This window comes from Calliphora vicina, chromosome 2, assembly GCF_958450345.1.
Source record: "Calliphora vicina chromosome 2, idCalVici1.1, whole genome shotgun sequence".
Taxonomy (NCBI): Eukaryota; Metazoa; Arthropoda; class Insecta; order Diptera; family Calliphoridae; genus Calliphora; species Calliphora vicina.
In genome coordinates, this window is record NC_088781.1 from 7,596,790 (window position 1) to 7,614,921 (window position 18,132).

At 30.2% G+C, this 18,132-nt stretch overlaps 1 protein-coding gene across 1 annotated transcript in view; it reads left to right on the top strand.

The window, feature by feature from the left end:
* Wnt4 (Wnt oncogene analog 4) overlaps window positions 1-12,110 on the top strand; it is a 76,624-nt gene extending 64,514 nt beyond the window's left edge. Inside the window, exons 2-4 of the mRNA XM_065501626.1 lie at window positions 10,360-10,864; window positions 10,935-11,165; window positions 11,235-12,110. Of these exons, the coding sequence (XP_065357698.1) occupies window positions 10,360-10,864; window positions 10,935-11,165; window positions 11,235-11,477 (979 nt within the window). The 3' untranslated portion in view covers window positions 11,478-12,110. The remainder of the gene's footprint in view (window positions 1-10,359; window positions 10,865-10,934; window positions 11,166-11,234) is intronic.
* Window positions 12,111-18,132: the final 6,022 nt, after the last annotated feature.

The following is an 18,132-nucleotide window of genomic DNA, read 5'->3' on the forward strand; positions in this document are numbered from 1 at the left end:
GTTGCAAAATAAAAATTTCGCGAGGGATATGATTTTACGAAGAATTCTAAGCAACTTTGTCCTGGAAACCTATGTTTTAAATGGATTTTTACGTTGCGGACTGATTCACTGCAAATATTGGGTACAATTTCCGCTAACAGGAGGTGATCAATTGTTGATGCAATCAAATGAGATAAATTGTTTGGTTCTCAATCGTCTAATTAGCTTCGTTATCGTATTGCTAGGAAGCATTATTATTTTGGTCTGCTCTGTGTAGTGTTAGGGAAAACGATCAATTCTAACGATCAATAACAAGTAAGAGACCTATATTCGGCTGTGCCGAATCTTATTTTTTTTTTAAATTGCTTTTAAATTATTTTTTTTAAACAGTTTTTAAATTTTTTTAAAATCTTCTTTTTTTAATTTTTTAAAACTTTTTTTTGGAAAAAGAATTTATGACAAAAAAAAATTTTTGATGAAAAAAAATTCGGGTTAAAAAATATTTTTCCCGATTTTGATCCATTGTAGGTCCAACTTATAGCCTTATTCCAACTTATAGCCTTATTCTGAACCGCACATTCACCGTAATGTTTGGTGAGCAATCGGTGTACTTCAGACGCACTTTAAAGAAGTAAAGCAAAACTTCCCGAATATGACGCTTGTTGACATAATATTTGACATTTTCGAAGCAAAAAAACTAAGTGGGCATTTTAAAGTCATAAAAAGGACTTTCGCACTCTAAGCTAAAGGTTTTATTAAGTAAGTACTTCTGGGAGATTAAAAGCAAAAGAGGATTAGATCAACTTTTCCAAGTCAATAAAAACTCTGAAACATATGTTTTGTTACAATATTAAAATATTGCTCATACATATGGCAGGGATAGTAGCTTAAAAATGTATGAAACCATTAGCTGTCAAATTACAAAGATAAATGATAAGAAGTAAATAGTTTTAAAACCTTTTTTTAAATTCCCATCTTAATAAGATATAATTATTCAATTTGATAATAACACTTCTTTAACTCGAAGCCATCAATTTTTATCATGCAGTTGATGTGTGTGTTTATGTTTTTTCTTGTATTGATTTCAATACATCATCCATACATCCATCCATCTATCGATCATCTTGAAAAAGTCAATCAACACCTCCTCATCATCAATAGCACATTAACGAAAACATAAAATAAATGCAAATGATTTAAAAAAAACCAACACAAATTCCAAAAAATAAAAAGAATTTCTAATGAGTTCATTTAAATACATTTTACAAGTAAAAAAAAAAACAAAACAATTTCCTTTGTATTTCGAAAAGCTAAACAACAAAATTCAAGGAATCTAAGTGAGAGTTATATATATCAAATCACTATCTATAGTCATCAACAATTTTGTTAGTTATTTTTGGGCCTTTTGATATTTAATTTCTTCATTATAATACCAAATTGTAGGTATGTACGAATATAAATAGATAGATCTTAGTAACTAATTGCATTCCATTTCATTTGTTTTAAGTAAGTCTTTTTCATTTGGCTACAAGCACATCATACATTCATTTTACTTATTCAGACCCAGCAGTTTTTACAAGTAGTCAATGTATCCTTTATAGACAGTAAAATACACTAATGATGTTTTGGGTAATTTGACACTCATGTGCTCTTTTTAATGCACAGGGAAGCCAATTGGTTACTTTATACACCTAGCATAAGTCAACCTGAAGTCAATTGACACTTTAGTGTATCTAAGTAATCTAGAGCGTAGTTACTTTAAACAATTATTTTGTACTACACTTTACAAAATAGTTATTTTACGCACCAGAAGTAATATATTGGAAAGTGGTCTGAGGAATCTTTGCTTAGAAGTAATCGATTACACAGGTCAACACCAAAAAAGGCTTCACTAACCACTATATAGATTTGATGCATCATGGTTACCTAAGTACAAAAATGGTAAAATTTTTAAATTCTATGGATAGAATTTTTTTTAAATTTTTTTTTTCTAAAATTGTGAATTTTTTTTAGATGTTTCTCCACATAATTTATGATAACTTAAAAAGGGTTTGTCCGATATTATTGAAGTAAACTTAGAAAAGTTCAAATTTACATAACCTTTAATCTGTTTAATCGGCTTAGTAGTAACAAATTGAAGCAAAAAATATATTTATTACATGAAAATAGCAAATGTTTGTATTTTAAAAAACTCATGAAATATCGAAAACGGCAGAACTTGTTCAATTTTATTAATTTGTCGCAAAGCCGCGTGTAATAGGAACAAAATGAGATACCGAAGATAAATATCGATTGATTCTTTTCGAATTTATTCACAATTAAGTGAATTCGCTCATTTTTACAAAATTAAACTTTTTTGTTTGATATACAAAAAATTGAGTAGTTAATGTTCTTCTTTCGATTGATTGAATGTTGAAAACATTTTCCCCATATATTGTTTATCTAAAAATATCCAATTTTTTTTTTTTTTAAAAAAATCATGGAAAATCTAAAATGGCAGAAATTGTTTAGATTTATTGCTCTATCGCATAGCCACATGTAATAGGAACAATATTAGATAATAATGAATAGTTTACTTCAATAATATCGGACTAACCGTTTTTGAGTTATCATAAATTATGTGGAGAAACATTTGGACTGTCCAGGAGATATATTTTTGACTGATTATTTGGGTCAATTAGCTTTCGCTTAGCATCCGTAAATGTTAAAATATATTGTTATGTAGTTAATTAAGTAACCAGAGTTAGGTAGCTAGTAAAGTAAAGGACGCAATGTAACTTTGGATCAGCTATCAGACAGTCTTTTTGTTAATCTATATAGGGTTAATTGAACCCCTGATTATGACACGCACTAGTGCACCGTGGGGCAGACGCGAAATTTTTTGTAAATAAATCTGGCATTTCTAAACGGCTGGTCCGATCAGGATAAAGTTTGAATTGGGCGTAGCCAAGGAGTATTCGAGTTTAAGTTATTAAAACGGGCCCTACAAATACTCCAGGGGCGGCGCTATGAGGGCTCAAAGTAGGGTACCTTCGACATGTAAAATTTTTAAATTTTGAAAAACCATGCTTCCGTGTGCTATTTATCTCTTATAATTTCCTAGTTATAGGCATTTTAAAATTGAAATTTTAAAATTTTACCATACCTAGGTCCGCTTTTTTAAAAATATAGGGCGCACTTTTGGACCTAATGGACTCGAAATTTGTTTGTTAGTTAGACAACTAAATTACCAATAACATACAAAAGATTTCAGAGCAATATCAATTACGAATCCAAAAATAACCGATTTTCAATTTAAAAATTCAAAAAATAGTATATTTTTGCTGTTTTTTGGACAAAAAGGTGACTTAACTCTTTAAGAACATATAACAATTTTATGTTTTTCTATAAAGTTTCTTTACGGTATAAAAAACATATCCAATTTTTCGAACATGTCGGCCCTACGCCCTTTGGAAATTGACCTATTTTTTATCAAAATTTCAACTTTGGGCCACATGTTCTAAAATCCAAAAGCTGGGATCAGAAAACGGAAAGCAGCTTTGGAAACTCTGATGAGGGAACACATTTATCTCTAAAGTATTTTGCCAGCCCCGAAGGAAATGTGGACCCTGCCCCACTGTGTAGTGGTGATAGGTAAAATCACTACTTCGGGACAGTCGTCCGGAACTGCTGGTTACTTACACACTTACTACATAAGTAAGAGTGTTTGCATGTGTTTATATGTGAATATATTTTGTTAAAGAAATTTCTATTTTGTCAAAAGGATTAAGTTTTTGTTTAATAGTTTGTCTGTTTTGTCCATTCTTACGTCCGTCCATCTATCCGTCTGTCTGTCTATTTGTCTTTGTAAATGTTATTCTGTGGCTATTATTACAATTAGTCTGTTTGTATGAATGGACACAAAGAATCTAAAATAGCTATTATTTCATACAAACATAAGAATATGCATGTAGCCATGTATGTATGTAGTTACATACAATGAGTATTATTGCAAGTTTAGATTTAGTTGTTTAATACCTTAAGTATTTTGCTTTTAGCCAAACTAATATCATCAACATCAATATCAATGAAAACGAAAAGAACAAAAAAAAAAAACAAAAAACATAATACTTTCTATAGTTTAATGTCTCAAAGAGTAGGTGTGTTCATTACATGAGTATTTTATACCGATTAAGGTTTGTTCTTTTCACCAGTTTATTGTATTATACTCTATACGTTCGTACATTATTACCCTAATTAAACAAATGGCCCAAACGGCAAATTTATGCAAATTACTGTTTATAGCTAAGCTTAATTTATTGCAAATATGTTGCAAGGTAATAAACTAAATGTTAAAGTATGAGAATGAATTTATTAAATTAATAAATAAAAATTGCAGTTTTAAATTTTATGCATTCATTTATAGATTTAGCGAATTCACATTATGACAATATGGCATGATTGTGAATCCACTAATTTTATAGTTTGGACACTTAACACAACAATGATCACAGTTTATATGGGACAATTTACATAAGATGTTGCATATCCTTTTTCTTTTGCGCAGTGAAAGCCAGCAGTCATTTTCTTTTTAAACGCTCTAATAACTCTGCTAAAGCTTTATTTAAATATTATAATAATTTTCATATGTATGTTTTGTAATTATTTCAAAGACTTGTAGCCAATTGACTTCTAAAAGAAAACATTTCAACTTAAGACCTTTTTCACACCAAAAAAAAGAACAAAACAAAAACCATAGAAAGAATTTCCATAAACATTTTGTGCATCTAATATTGTTGTATTTTTTTGTTGCCTTTAGCGGTCAGTAGTTTTTCAATTGGTATTAAAATTCTATTACATTTGCGCTTAAACATGTTTTGTCGTTTTTGTCGTTGTTTAAATTTATTTATGGGTACTTGTAGGGGTTTACATGAAGATTTGCTGCTTTAAGGGAAATTTGATCAGACTAATGTGTCAGTTCAATAATATTGATTAGAGGCGATGTGTGTATACGGTTAATAAAACTCAACATTGCTATTTTGTTAACAAACCAGCCAGCCATCCATCTATCCAACTAACTAGCTAAATAGCTTCTTGTATGTCTTTTTATTTAGTATTTTTTGGTTTTCTTAAAACTCATCTGATCATTTTAAAACAAATATTTACTTTCCATTGTTTTTTTTATTATTATTTGATTAGGTTTTTTGCCAAAATTAAGTTAGAAATTTCGTACAAAAAGTAGGAAAAATAAACAAATTCGCTAAATGTTTAAAAATACTATTGAAAAATAATAATCAATTAAATAAAACCAGAAACATGAAAATAAAAATTGATATAAAAAAACACCTGCTCATTGGTGAGAAAAAATAACAACAAGAAAAACAGATGAAAGCAAGTAAGAGAGCTGTGTCGAATTTTATATACCCTTCTCCAAATTATACTTTAAAGTAAAAATTAAAAAAAAAATTAGTTAAAAAACTCGAGTTAAAAAATATTTTTCCCGATTTTGACCCATTGTAGATCCGACTTACTATGATGTTATATACGTCATTGCAAAGGTCTTTGAAATATCTATCATTAGCTATACATATATATATATAAATAGGTCAAAAATCGAGGTTGTCCTGGTTTGGTTTGAACCATGCTTATAAGTAATTTGGGGGCAACGGAAACTTGATTTCAACATACTGCCATATCAACTCCGCTATCTATAACGATTCAGGCGAGGAACCAGGTCAACAATTTGGGAAGGAGGAAATTTCCTTTTTCACCCCCCGGATCCACGACAGCCTTGGCATTCATGGTGAAGAGTATAATTATATTTTGTGGGCGAATAGTTTACACTAGAGTATGAAAGTGAACCACCGAATCTAAAGGATTTCAACAAATATTAAATGTTACTTTATTCAGCTGTTTAAAATTTAAGAGAATTATGAAGATTTTAAAAACTATTAAATCTAAAGAACAAACAGAAACTTCATCAACCAACCAGCAAACAACCAACCCACTACAATATGAATATGAGCAATAAAATAAACGAACAAACTTAAAATGTTGTTGCCAAACACACTTTTACACACCTCTCTAAAATCACCAACCATGCGATACAATATTCAAAGTCAAATTATTCATCCATCCAGCCATCCATCCATCTAACTCAAAATCTATTATAATTTATAACATTTCTGGTTCTTGAAAAGCACCAACATTTTTTTTAAACAATTAATTTCTTTCGTTTTACTGCGAAAAATCCCATCATATTTTTACCAACATTATGTGATCCAAAAACAAAAAAACATGAAACAAATTTCCTTTAGCTTTCATTTCTATTTATTTTGTGATTAAATTGAAAAAAAACATCATAAATATCTGGGAAAACTTTTCGAAATTTATCTCTATGCGTTTCTTTCTTTCTTTTCTATGTTCTTAAAATGAGAGATTTCTTAACATTTCCCCTCCACATTTGACCGACCGCACATAAATTAAATTAATAATTCTTCTTTGGTCGAATGGATGATCTGATGGAAAAAGTGTTTCATGTTATCTTGCTTGTATTTACCATAATTTAATGACATTTTATTGGTTTTATTTTTTAAATAAATAACATTTAAATGTTGATGTTTATTATAATAATATTTTATGATCTTGTAAGGCCTTTTAAATTACTATAAATAAACCATTAATTAATTTAATTTTTTTCTTCTAAATATTTCAAAAGTCGAAAATTATAACAGTTTTCGCAATGTTTTAAAATTCTGTAATATTGTCAAAATTTTCCACTGTATATAAAGTGCACAGACTGGGGTTGTCTTAAGATCAGTGGGGTTATGAGATCTATATACTACTTTATCTTAATATCATTAACAGAAACTTCTCTAATACTCAAAGTGTCAGACAATAATACCATCCAGAGAATAGTGAACTTAAAATTTTATCTTCGATCTCTATCTTTAAAATACTGAAAAGGGTATTGATTCAGGAATATTCTGGGACGATCTTGGCTTCTGCTATCTCTCAAGATGCCTAATTTTAATACAAAAAATTGTGCTATCGATTCAGCTACGAAAATAATTCTAGAATTCTTTCTAGATTCGTCGACCATTCATTGGCACGTCAAATTTAACCCTCGGAGGTATAGGGATTTTTTGGCGCTAAACGATATAACCAGGTCTGTGCAGACCTTTATGGGATTTGTATGGAAATACATAGTCAGGTCTCTTAAAAGTATGTGTAAATTTGTTTGTTTGACATCCAAGGCACGAATACCTGACATGTGAACGCTGTAAACAAACCGGCAATGAAACCACAATTATGCACACGCATTATTAATGTGTGAATCCCCTTACATTATTTCCTTTTTATACCCTACACCACCATAGTGGGGAGGGTATTATGCGTTTGTGCAGATGCTTGTAACGCCCAAAAATATTAGTCTAACACCCACCTTAAAGTATACCGATCGACTTAGAATCACTTTCTGAGTCGAGTACAGGTCGCAATTTTGAAGATATTTCGATCAAATTTGGCACATATTACTTTTTCGGCCCAAGGACCAAGCCTATTGAAACTGGCTGAAATCGGTCCCCTCGAAATTGGACTTTATCGGTCATAAATGTTTAATTTATCTATGTATCTACACAAATTTCGCTCCAAATAGTTTTATATATACAAAATTCATATCACCAAATTTTGTTACGATCGGTCCATAATTAGTCATAGCTCCCATATAGACCCGCTGCCGAAAATCACTTTAACCTGCATAAATCGCTTAAAAATGTTGGTATACACACAAAATTCAACATAGTTAACTTTAATATAGTCATAAATCACACGACCTAATTTTATGGTGATCGGTCCATAATTGGTCATAGCTCCCATATAAGGCCCACTTCCGAAAATCACTCAAAAATATAAATTATTGATATTTTAAAAGAAAAATATTTTTACTCATTTACTTGGTGTAGGGTATTATATGGTCGGGCTTGACCGACCATACTTTGTTACTTGTTTAATTTTTATTAACGTTCAAATTATTCATAGGTCATAGGTATGCGCAGACCTGGTTATGACGTTTGAACCAAAATATTTGAAAATCTGGATTAAGCCGAACCATGACCCAAAATCTGTTAGATTTTTTGCTCATTGTGGCCGGAGAATGTTGCTCCAGGAAGTCATGCAAGGATTTGTCTCTAACACGAAAAACAATAAAGTTATACACACTTTTATAAGCAAAAGGTCTGCACAGACCTGGTTATACCTCCATGGGTTAAATGATTAATACATTATCTGTCAATGGTCCATAGAAGTATGGGCTATTATGACAGATCCTTCGCGATTATACGATCTCAGTTTACGCCATGTATTGAGCTGCGAAAATAATTCGAGAATTCAATCTACTTAAATTCATCGGATTTTGGTACGACTTAGTATCTGTATCTGACTATAGCGCGTATCCTTAAAGTATCCCTTTGTTGCGATATCGAATATGATCAATGAATGGGCATTAAAGGAGGTTTTTGGCACGCAATCGGTTGTAGAATATCCAGAATGAACCGAGACACTCCTTCCTCTTGGTTGCAATGTCATTGATCATATTCATTGATCATATTCGGTATCGAGACCAAGGTGCTGTTGAATATGATAAATAAATGCCACTAAGAGAGAATTGGTACACGATTTTTTGTAGAATATCCAGAATGCTTCGGAAATCTTTGGAGAACGAAGGCCATCTTTGGCTCAATAAAGAACCGAGACATTCCTTCCTCTTGGTTGCAATGTCGAATATTTATCGAAACCAAGGAGCTATCGAAGGTGATCAATAAATAAATTAAAAAAAGAGAGAGTTGATACACAATTGGTTGTAGAATACCCAGAATGCTATAAAAATCTTTGGGTCTCGATCATACTTCTTATAGGATACAAACTGGGCTCTATATTAATAGAGGTTATCAGCATCACAACTACTGCAGAAATTAATTTCACGAAGAGAAGCAAAAAAATAGATACAACTCCTTTCTGCTCCACAAGAGTAGATGGTGCTCTTATTCTCTCTCATGATCAAATTGGAAATGATGGAATATATTAAAACGTTTGGCAAATCATGTCTTCCAAAAGATATATCTAAATATTACTGGTCCCTTGGCCAAATCCAAAACTCTTAGCAAGTGCAAAAACATTTGTTTTATTCATGCTTATATTTTCATTTTTCAAATACTGCTCGTATCAATCTCAATTATAAATTGTATAATCAAGCATAATAGTATAACCAAATCAATTTTGTTTTGTTTAGTAAATTTTGATCAATTATAGCTTGTATTTTTCAACTTTTATGCGTTTTCTATCCCGCTGTTAAATGTTTTCAATAAAATGATTTTGTTTCGTTTCTTTTTTTGTTTATAAACATTATCGAAACAATTACAACAAAATATTTAAGTGCATGCTTGTTAATAATCAATTAATTTATTAATAATCAAAATTAAACAGTGGGTGGTGGCGGTTCATAAATACCGCAAAAGTAATTGTTTAAGAAAAACCAAAATTACATATGATTTGATGGAATGAAAATATAAATGATTAATAAATAAGAAATAAGAAGTATAACATTTTAATTATTAAAAATTAGCTACTTCCGTTGGAAAATATGGTTTTTCTTTACTAATTCGAATTTATAGAAGGTGACTACAGAACTACATCAAATGCAACATGTTGTCTGTTGTTATTTTTGCTTTTGGGTTTGTTGTATTTTTCGCCGCAACAACCACAAGTGAATTGACAGAATATAAAAAAATAATCAGGTCACCTTCTATAAATTCGCATTGGTCGTTACTTCTTTGATATTTTAAAAGTATTGATAATAAAGTGCTGCCAGATCTCTACGATTGTACAATCTGGAAGCACTTTATTATCCGTTCAACGTGAACAGATTCGGCAACTCTCCGGATGACACCAGCATGACTACACACACTCTCCATGTATTTCTTATGGAGATGAGTTGGCTCAAGACCCCCCAAATTTAGCTCATATAAACTTCATATAAAAAAATGTAGGTTTTCTGATGTCAGCCGTTGGCGTTGCCACTTTTTCAAAATTAATTTTGTGAGGCTCTAATGATTGTTAGGTGTCTAGACTAAATAATTTAGTCGAGCTACTAGTGACACCTTCAGTTGAAAGTGTAAATTAAATCTTACCTCTCTCAATGGTGAGTTTGGATATGTTGGGAAGAAAGCTTTACTAATTAATTGAGGTGGTTAAAAATATAGCAGAGTCACAAACCTCAAGACTTAAACATTCTGACCACACTTTTGTGGACATTGTGTTTCAATTAAGAAAATTTCAACAAATTATTAAAAACCCAAAATGAATCTTAATTAACATTCTATTTTACACTTTTTATCATTGCAGCGAACAGGAAAATTTCATTTCTGAACATACCGTTATGGCCGTTTTCACCTCACAGGGACAGGTGGGTGGACCCTGCCGTTATATGCCGGCTACACGACGACAAAATCATCAGTGTCGCAAAGAATTCGGTCTGCCGGACACCATACGTGAGGCCAGACGTTTGGCTACCACACATTGTGAGGATCAATTTCGTTATGATCGCTGGAATTGCTCTATAGAAATCAGAGGAAAACGCAACATTTTCAAAAAACTTTATAAAGAAACAGCATTTGTGCATGCTTTGACAGCCGCCGCTATGACACATTCTATAGCGCGTGCCTGTGCTGAGGGTAGAATGACCAAATGTAGTTGTGGACCCAGAAAGCAAAATCGGGCAGATCAAACATTTCAATGGGGAGGCTGCAATGACAATTTAAAGCATGGCAAACGGGTGACACGAAGTTTTCTAGATCTGCGTGGAGGAGATAGTGATGAAGTCACCGAAATATTGCGACATGATTCAGAGGTAATAATCAGACAGCAAGTTTTGTTTATTCATAAATACATATTAATTTAATCCATTTTATTTTAACTAGGTCGGCATAGAGGCTGTATCCACTTTAATGAAGGACAAATGCAAATGTCATGGTGTTTCTGGTTCTTGTTCGATGAAAACGTGTTGGAAGAAATTATCAGATTTTAATGCCACAGCCACGTTACTGAGACAGAAATACAATCAGGCCATACGAAAGGCACCCAATGCACGCACAATGCGCAGAGAGGCTCCCTCAAGTCGAGTGAAAAAACCCAAACAACGACGGAAGAAAGTAAGTTTTTACCCAGCTTAAACTAAAAAAAGAAAACCTAAAATTTACTTTTAATTTATTTTATTACAGCAACAACAATCGCAGTATACAACGCTATACTATTTGGAAACCTCACCCACTTACTGTTCCGTTACTAAGGATCGTCAATGTCTGAATCCAGACAACTGTGCGAATCTGTGCTGTGGGCGTGGCTATACGACACGCGTTTTCAAGCAAGTGGAAAAATGTCGCTGTCGCTTCAACAACGGACGCTGTTGCCAATTGATCTGCGATTATTGTCAACGCTACGAAGATAGATATTTTTGTAAATAGATTATTTCTTCATCGTTTTTTTAATTTAATTTAACTTAACTCATCTACTTCTTTTTTTGTATTGTATTTTATTTCATTCCTATTTATAATAAATGTGTGTGTGTATGTTGACGAATTAAGTAGTAGTGTAGACATAATGATGCTGATGATAATGATTGACAGACACCCAGTCCATCATTCATCTACTTATCATTATTTTATTTTTTAATTTCACTCATTTTTTTATATATATCTATATATGTATACATATATAAATATATTGTCCGGCGACATCACCACCAAGATGGCATAACTGTATTAAAAATCGAAATATTTTTTATTTAATTGTATGATAAAATAATGGAAAAAAATGGAAAAAAAAATCGAAAAACCAAACGAAAACAAAAACTTATTTAAAAAGCAGTCACAAAAAAATATAATTAATAATTATAATAATTATAATTTTAATAATATAAAATAATAATATCGTAACTTTAAATATTTTTAATTTATAAAATATACAATAAGAACAACCAACAACAACAAAACCAAAAAATAAATAAATAAATAAAAAAAATTTCAAATAAAATAGAAAAAAAAACCAGCAACTGATACGATTAATTTAAAACCAAAATATAAACATCAAACAAATAATTCGTGTTCTTTAGTTTTATTTGTATAAGAAATAAATTTATTGTTTATTATGTAGCTGTCAAAAGAAAGATATTTCTAATCATAGTCTGCTTTTACACACAGCAACACATTAGCTGATGTACATTAAAATTTAACATACGACTATAAGATAAAGGGCTCCAAAAGGTGGATCCAAAAGATAGACTATTTTCTTAGCTATCGATTGGTACCAACTACAATCAGTTCCCTTCAATATTTACAGAAATATGAGCTCTAGAAGATTTTTTGGTTTTAAAACGCTTACAACACCTGCAGAAAAAGTTCCATATTTTCCCCATTTGTAAAGCGATTTAATTGAAACTTGGCACATAGATAGAGTACGTCCTGCTCAATATCATAGAGAAAGAATAATTTGTTCAGGCTAAGTTGTCTTCTAATTATACAAATTTTAATTGATTTTAATTGATAATTTTATTATTATAGAGGGTGTGGCAGTAGGCAAAAAAGTATATAGTACATATAAGATAGAGTAAATTCAGAGCTATCGAATGACACCAATATCAATTAATTTCGCTTATATCTTGAGATATAAGCTTTTAAATCTTTTTAATTAATGAACATTTGCCTACTGCTAAATTCTGTTCACCTATTACGCCGAGAAAATTTTCTATATTGTCTCAAAATTTAAAAATTTCTGCGGTTCCTAAATTGTTTATGAGAAAGCTCCATATTTTGCTTATTTATCAAGCAATTGATATAAAACTCCACATGTATGCAGATATAGGCTTGGCCAACAAGTTCACATGAAAAAAGTTTGGGCTTGCTTCATCTTGCTATTAAAAACGTTGTCATTAAATAATGACAATTTTATTATAGTTGGCGTGCCAAAGGGTAGCAAAAAGTGCATCCAAAATATAGACCATTTCCTAAGCTAGCGATTGGTACCAATTGCAATATGTTTTAGTCAATATTTTGCCATATATGAGCTCTAGAAGATTTTTGGTTTAAAACGCTTTAACGCTTACAACACCTCCAGAAAAAGTTTCATATTTTCTCATTTGTAAAGTGAATTAAATGAAACTTGGCACATAGATATAGGAAGTCCTGCTCAATGTCATAGTTAAAGACGAATTAGTTCATGCTAAGTTATCTCTTTATTATAAACGTTTAAATGTAGTAATGACAGTTTTATTCTAGTGGGCGTGACAGTAGGCGAAAAAGTATATACCTATAAGATATGGTACATTCTGAGCTATCCAATGCCACCAAGAGAGATAAACATTTAAATCATTTATATAAACATTTGCCTACTGTTAAATTCTGTTCAACTATTACTTCGAGAAAATTTTCAGAATTTTCGTTCACAAAGTTTAAAACTTAAGCGGTTTTGGAATTTATTATTGTTGTTTATTTATGAAGTAATTTACAAGAAAATTCTCATTAAAGTAGAGATAGACTTTGCGAATAAGCTCGTGTCGAAAAAGTTTGGACATGCTTTTATAAGCGTTTTCATTAAATAATGACAAGTTTACAGTGGTGGGTATGTCAAAGGGCAGCTAAAGGTAAAGCGATTTAAATGAAACTTGGCACATAGATAGATACTACGTTTATACGTAGCCTATTCGCAAATAAAAATTATTTGCAATTAACTAACTCACTGTTTATATGTCACATTGGTTACGGAAAATTCTTGTTTTTATGAGATGCCGGATGGTAAAATTTAATTATTTGGTAGCTCTTTTATTAAATAAAATATGATACATTTTTTATTTTTTTAAATGTAAAAATTATAGAATCAAAAATTCTTGTCCGTCAAAAATAGTGTCGTTAATCAGGAATTGTTTTCGTGAGTTAGCTATTAGCAAATAAAAAATGAATTCACTGTTTATGCGGCATTTTTTTCTAATTGCAATATTTTTATTTGCGAATAAGCCGTGCGTATAAACGTAGTAAGAAAAAGTCATGCTCAACATCATAAGAACAAGAATAATTTGTTCAGGCTAAGTTATCTCATAATTATAAACGTGCAAAAGATAGACCATTTCGTAAGCTATTTAATTTTACCAATGACAATCACTTTCCTTCTACATTTTCCGAGATATGAGCGATAGCTAGGGTTTTTAATTTCCCGACCTTTTTTGATTCCCCGGAATCCGGAAATTTTTTTCTACATTCCCGGTTACCCGGCTATTCCCGAAATATATAATGATACTGTAAATTAGGAATATTATTGCCAAATTTCATATAAAAACTTAGTGTTATAATTATTAAATATCAGAGCTTCGAATTAATTAATAAAATTTGAGCTTAATTCACTAAAATCTTAATCCGTAATTAAAGAATGTCATCCTTTCATTCCATAATTCCATTCTTAATATTTAATTTTTTAGGTTCAATCCCAATCCTTTGTTTAAACTGAATTAATTTTAAAGTTAATTAATAACAGAATTTATTCAAACTTTGAATGATTAACTTTTTGTTAAATCAAATCATTTACAAAATTAATTGAAAAAATTTTCTTAAGCCTTTTTGTACTAGATTTGAATTGAAGAACAATTTAATTAATTAATAAATTTTTTATATTAATAGAATATATTTAAAGAAATTAGAATGATTCAATAAGAAATAAATTCTATAGATAATGAATTCTCTTTTTAAATTTTCATACGAAAAACCCCAAATAAATAATAATAGTAAGCGGTCTATTATTGCCGAGATATAAGCAAAAAACTGTAAAAAAAACTTTTCACTGTTTTTTTTTGGTGAAAAAAATAGAGTTCTAACTTGTTTTCTATGTATTTTCGTCTGTTTTTAATTCCCGGGATTCCCGACTAAAAATCCCGGGAATCGGGTAGTGAAAATTTGGCTAAATTCCCGGGGAAAAAAACCCAGCGATAGCAGATGTTTTTGTTTATAACGTTTTAAGGACCTACAAAACGCTTACAACTCCTCTATAAAAAGCTTCATATTTTGATCATTTGAAATTTACTGCAAAGCCAACAATTTTATGAAAGAACTGTTTGTTCATAATCAGTACTCTCGAAATTATTTACGCTTGCAAATCTTGAAAATTGATAATTATTTTTTAAATTGCACTGGAACTTTTCATAACTTCAGAAAATAATATCTTAGCCACTAAACCTGTAAAATAATAATTAGTTCATGCTCTAAATTATTGATATTGAATCGTTTTATGAATGTTTATTTAACTTACTTTTTACAACATTATTGCATAATCTTATCTCTGAATAAATATGATGCAGAAAAAGCTGGAGAAGAAATAAAACAAACTCCACAGACTAACGAGGTCAGACAAACCTGCTGAAAACTTGTAAATTGTGGAACGATTAATCAATTGTTGTATTTCTTTGTTTAAACTGCTCTTTGCAGCAAGTGATAAGACAAAGGAAATTTAAACTTTATTTAGATTATAAAAAATTAAAAAATGTTAATGCAAACAAATAAATTAAAAGAATAACTATTGCAGAGCTAATCAAGTTTGATCATTAAAACTTGATCATCTGTTCAAGATTTATGTATGTTTTAGCTGAGTTAATTGTTGGTTTAGAACTAAAATCCTTATAGTTTATCAGGAGCCGCATTCCCGATCGAGTAAAATAAATGTATCTAACTTTATATTATTTTTTTAACAATGGATCCGATATCGAACAATAAATTTACTACATTTTATTTAAATTTTTACAATAGAATCTTTTTCTATGCGAAAGCTTATTCCATTACTAATGCGATAAAGTACATTACTCTATCATCTTTTTGCTTTTCTGCATCAGCTGATCCACAAATTAATTCCTTGAACATGATGGAATCATCAACTCCTTGGTAAAAAAATAGCTGTACATTCCTCGTCCTTTTGAAAAGTCCAACTGATTTCTAAGGCTTGTACGATTTAACCTAAAAGAAAACATATGGAGAGATAAAATTAGAAATTAATTTTTAAACAAAAATAATTAAAGAAAACAGTATATACATAACTATGTATGTATGCTGAACTGCTTGTCTATATCAAGATACGAAAAAAAACTATTATCTATTTATTATATTAGATGACTGCAAGAAATATAAATCAATAATTGCTTAGATTGCATCTGACAGACTCTGTCTGTCTCCTTCCCAGGCGATTTTGCATTCACACTTGCATTTAGACACGAGTACATATGAATATTTTATAAATTCATAATGATATCAGTAACATCGTTATGGAAATTATTTATAAATTCATGAGTTTCTTGGATGGATGTTGGTTGTAGTTGTAGGTTGTTGTTAGGCTGCTTAAATATTATGCTGTTTATGCAATATTTCTCTAGTTGCTGGCGTTGTCGTTGCAGTCGTTGTTGTTGACATTAAAAGCAGCAGTCAATGGCAACTTATACATTTTTGTAGGACCTTTACAATCCACACTACAAGGATATTTAATGTCACATTAGGAAACAAGTCTTAAAACACTCAAAGTAAATTATTGTGTAAAAACAAGAATGAAAAAGGAAAAGTGCTTGAGTAGACAAGATGATGATGTCCGAAAATAGACTGTACTGAGGTTTTGTCGTCCAGTTATGCTATGTTTTCATAATTGTGCAATAATAATAATAATTTTTAATGATGTTTGTGGACTTATGGGTACTTTAACTTATTTATGGATGAAGATTTTCTGTATTTTATTAAAAAGAATTTTCAATTTGATCGTTTTAGAAATTAAGGAAATATAGAAGAACAGTACCTATTTTATATAAAAGTATATTTCAATGATTAATTAATTGATCTCATTCTACTGTTTAGGAATCAGACAATCTCATAAACTACTATTCTGATTCCCAATTAAATTTTCGATATTTAAATTAAACGTTGTTTATAAAGAAAGTACTAAGTAATTAATTTATCTTTATCAATATTTCATGTAAGTATCTGGATACATCAGCTTAATGAACCGCTCCAAATTGATAGTTTCCGAAGTGCTTCATCTTATAGACATATTTATTCCCAGTTTTTGCTTCCAAAATGTCGAATTTTGTACCAACGAATTGACATATGGGCAATTCCACGAGAATCGCTACCACGACTGAAAAAACAAAAACCTTTGAAACTTTTTTTCAAGATGATTTGAATAGAAGAAAATAATAAAATGTTACTATGTGAAAGTATTTAGATCATATTCCAACATTTTAAAGACAAAAATAATATTTTAAACTGATTATTTGTTACCAAGGAATTGATGATTCCACCATATTCAGAATTTAATTTTTTAATGTTTTAGGCTAAAATTGCGGCGAAAACTAGGCTCCCAATTAGCTTGTAGTATAAAATGAATTTGACTCTGATTGTTTTTTTGCTATTGTCAAATTGTTTAATGAAACCGAATGTATATTTTCTATTCATCTACAGAATATATATTGTTTTATTATAAGAGAAAAATCTGTCACGTACGGTATGTCACGTACGATATTAAATTGTATGTATTATAAAATCATCCAAAAATTTTTTTTATTTAAATATAAGGGATTGTAAAGGAAAAATATTTCGTTTAGTGTAAGAAATTAAAAGAAAACATAACGCCTCTCAGGATTCGAATATTTTCGCATATTACTACATGTACCCTTGTTTCTCTCAATATTTTGGACAACAATATTTCGAAAGAACTTTTTATTATTTTAAAAAATAGTACCCTCTGAATGGAACATAAAGACCAAATTATTTTTCAGATACTCTTATTTTTGCAAAATCTATTCCACTCTATAGGCGTACAAATGTCACGTACGATGATATGGAATTGCCCATATGCGGGAAGTTATGATTTACTTGACACTTTAAAAAAAACTGAACAAAAAAAGTGGAAATAAATCTGTAACTTCTAAACGGTTAGCACGATTTTAATAAAATTTCCTATGGCCTCAATGCCCTCAATGGGCAACTATGGTAAATTAAAAATTATTTTTGTTTTCGATTCTTTTTGAAAGATTTTTAAATATATGAAATTTACTTTATATCAACGTGTAGGAAATTGTGTTTATTTTCAAAAATGTATACAATT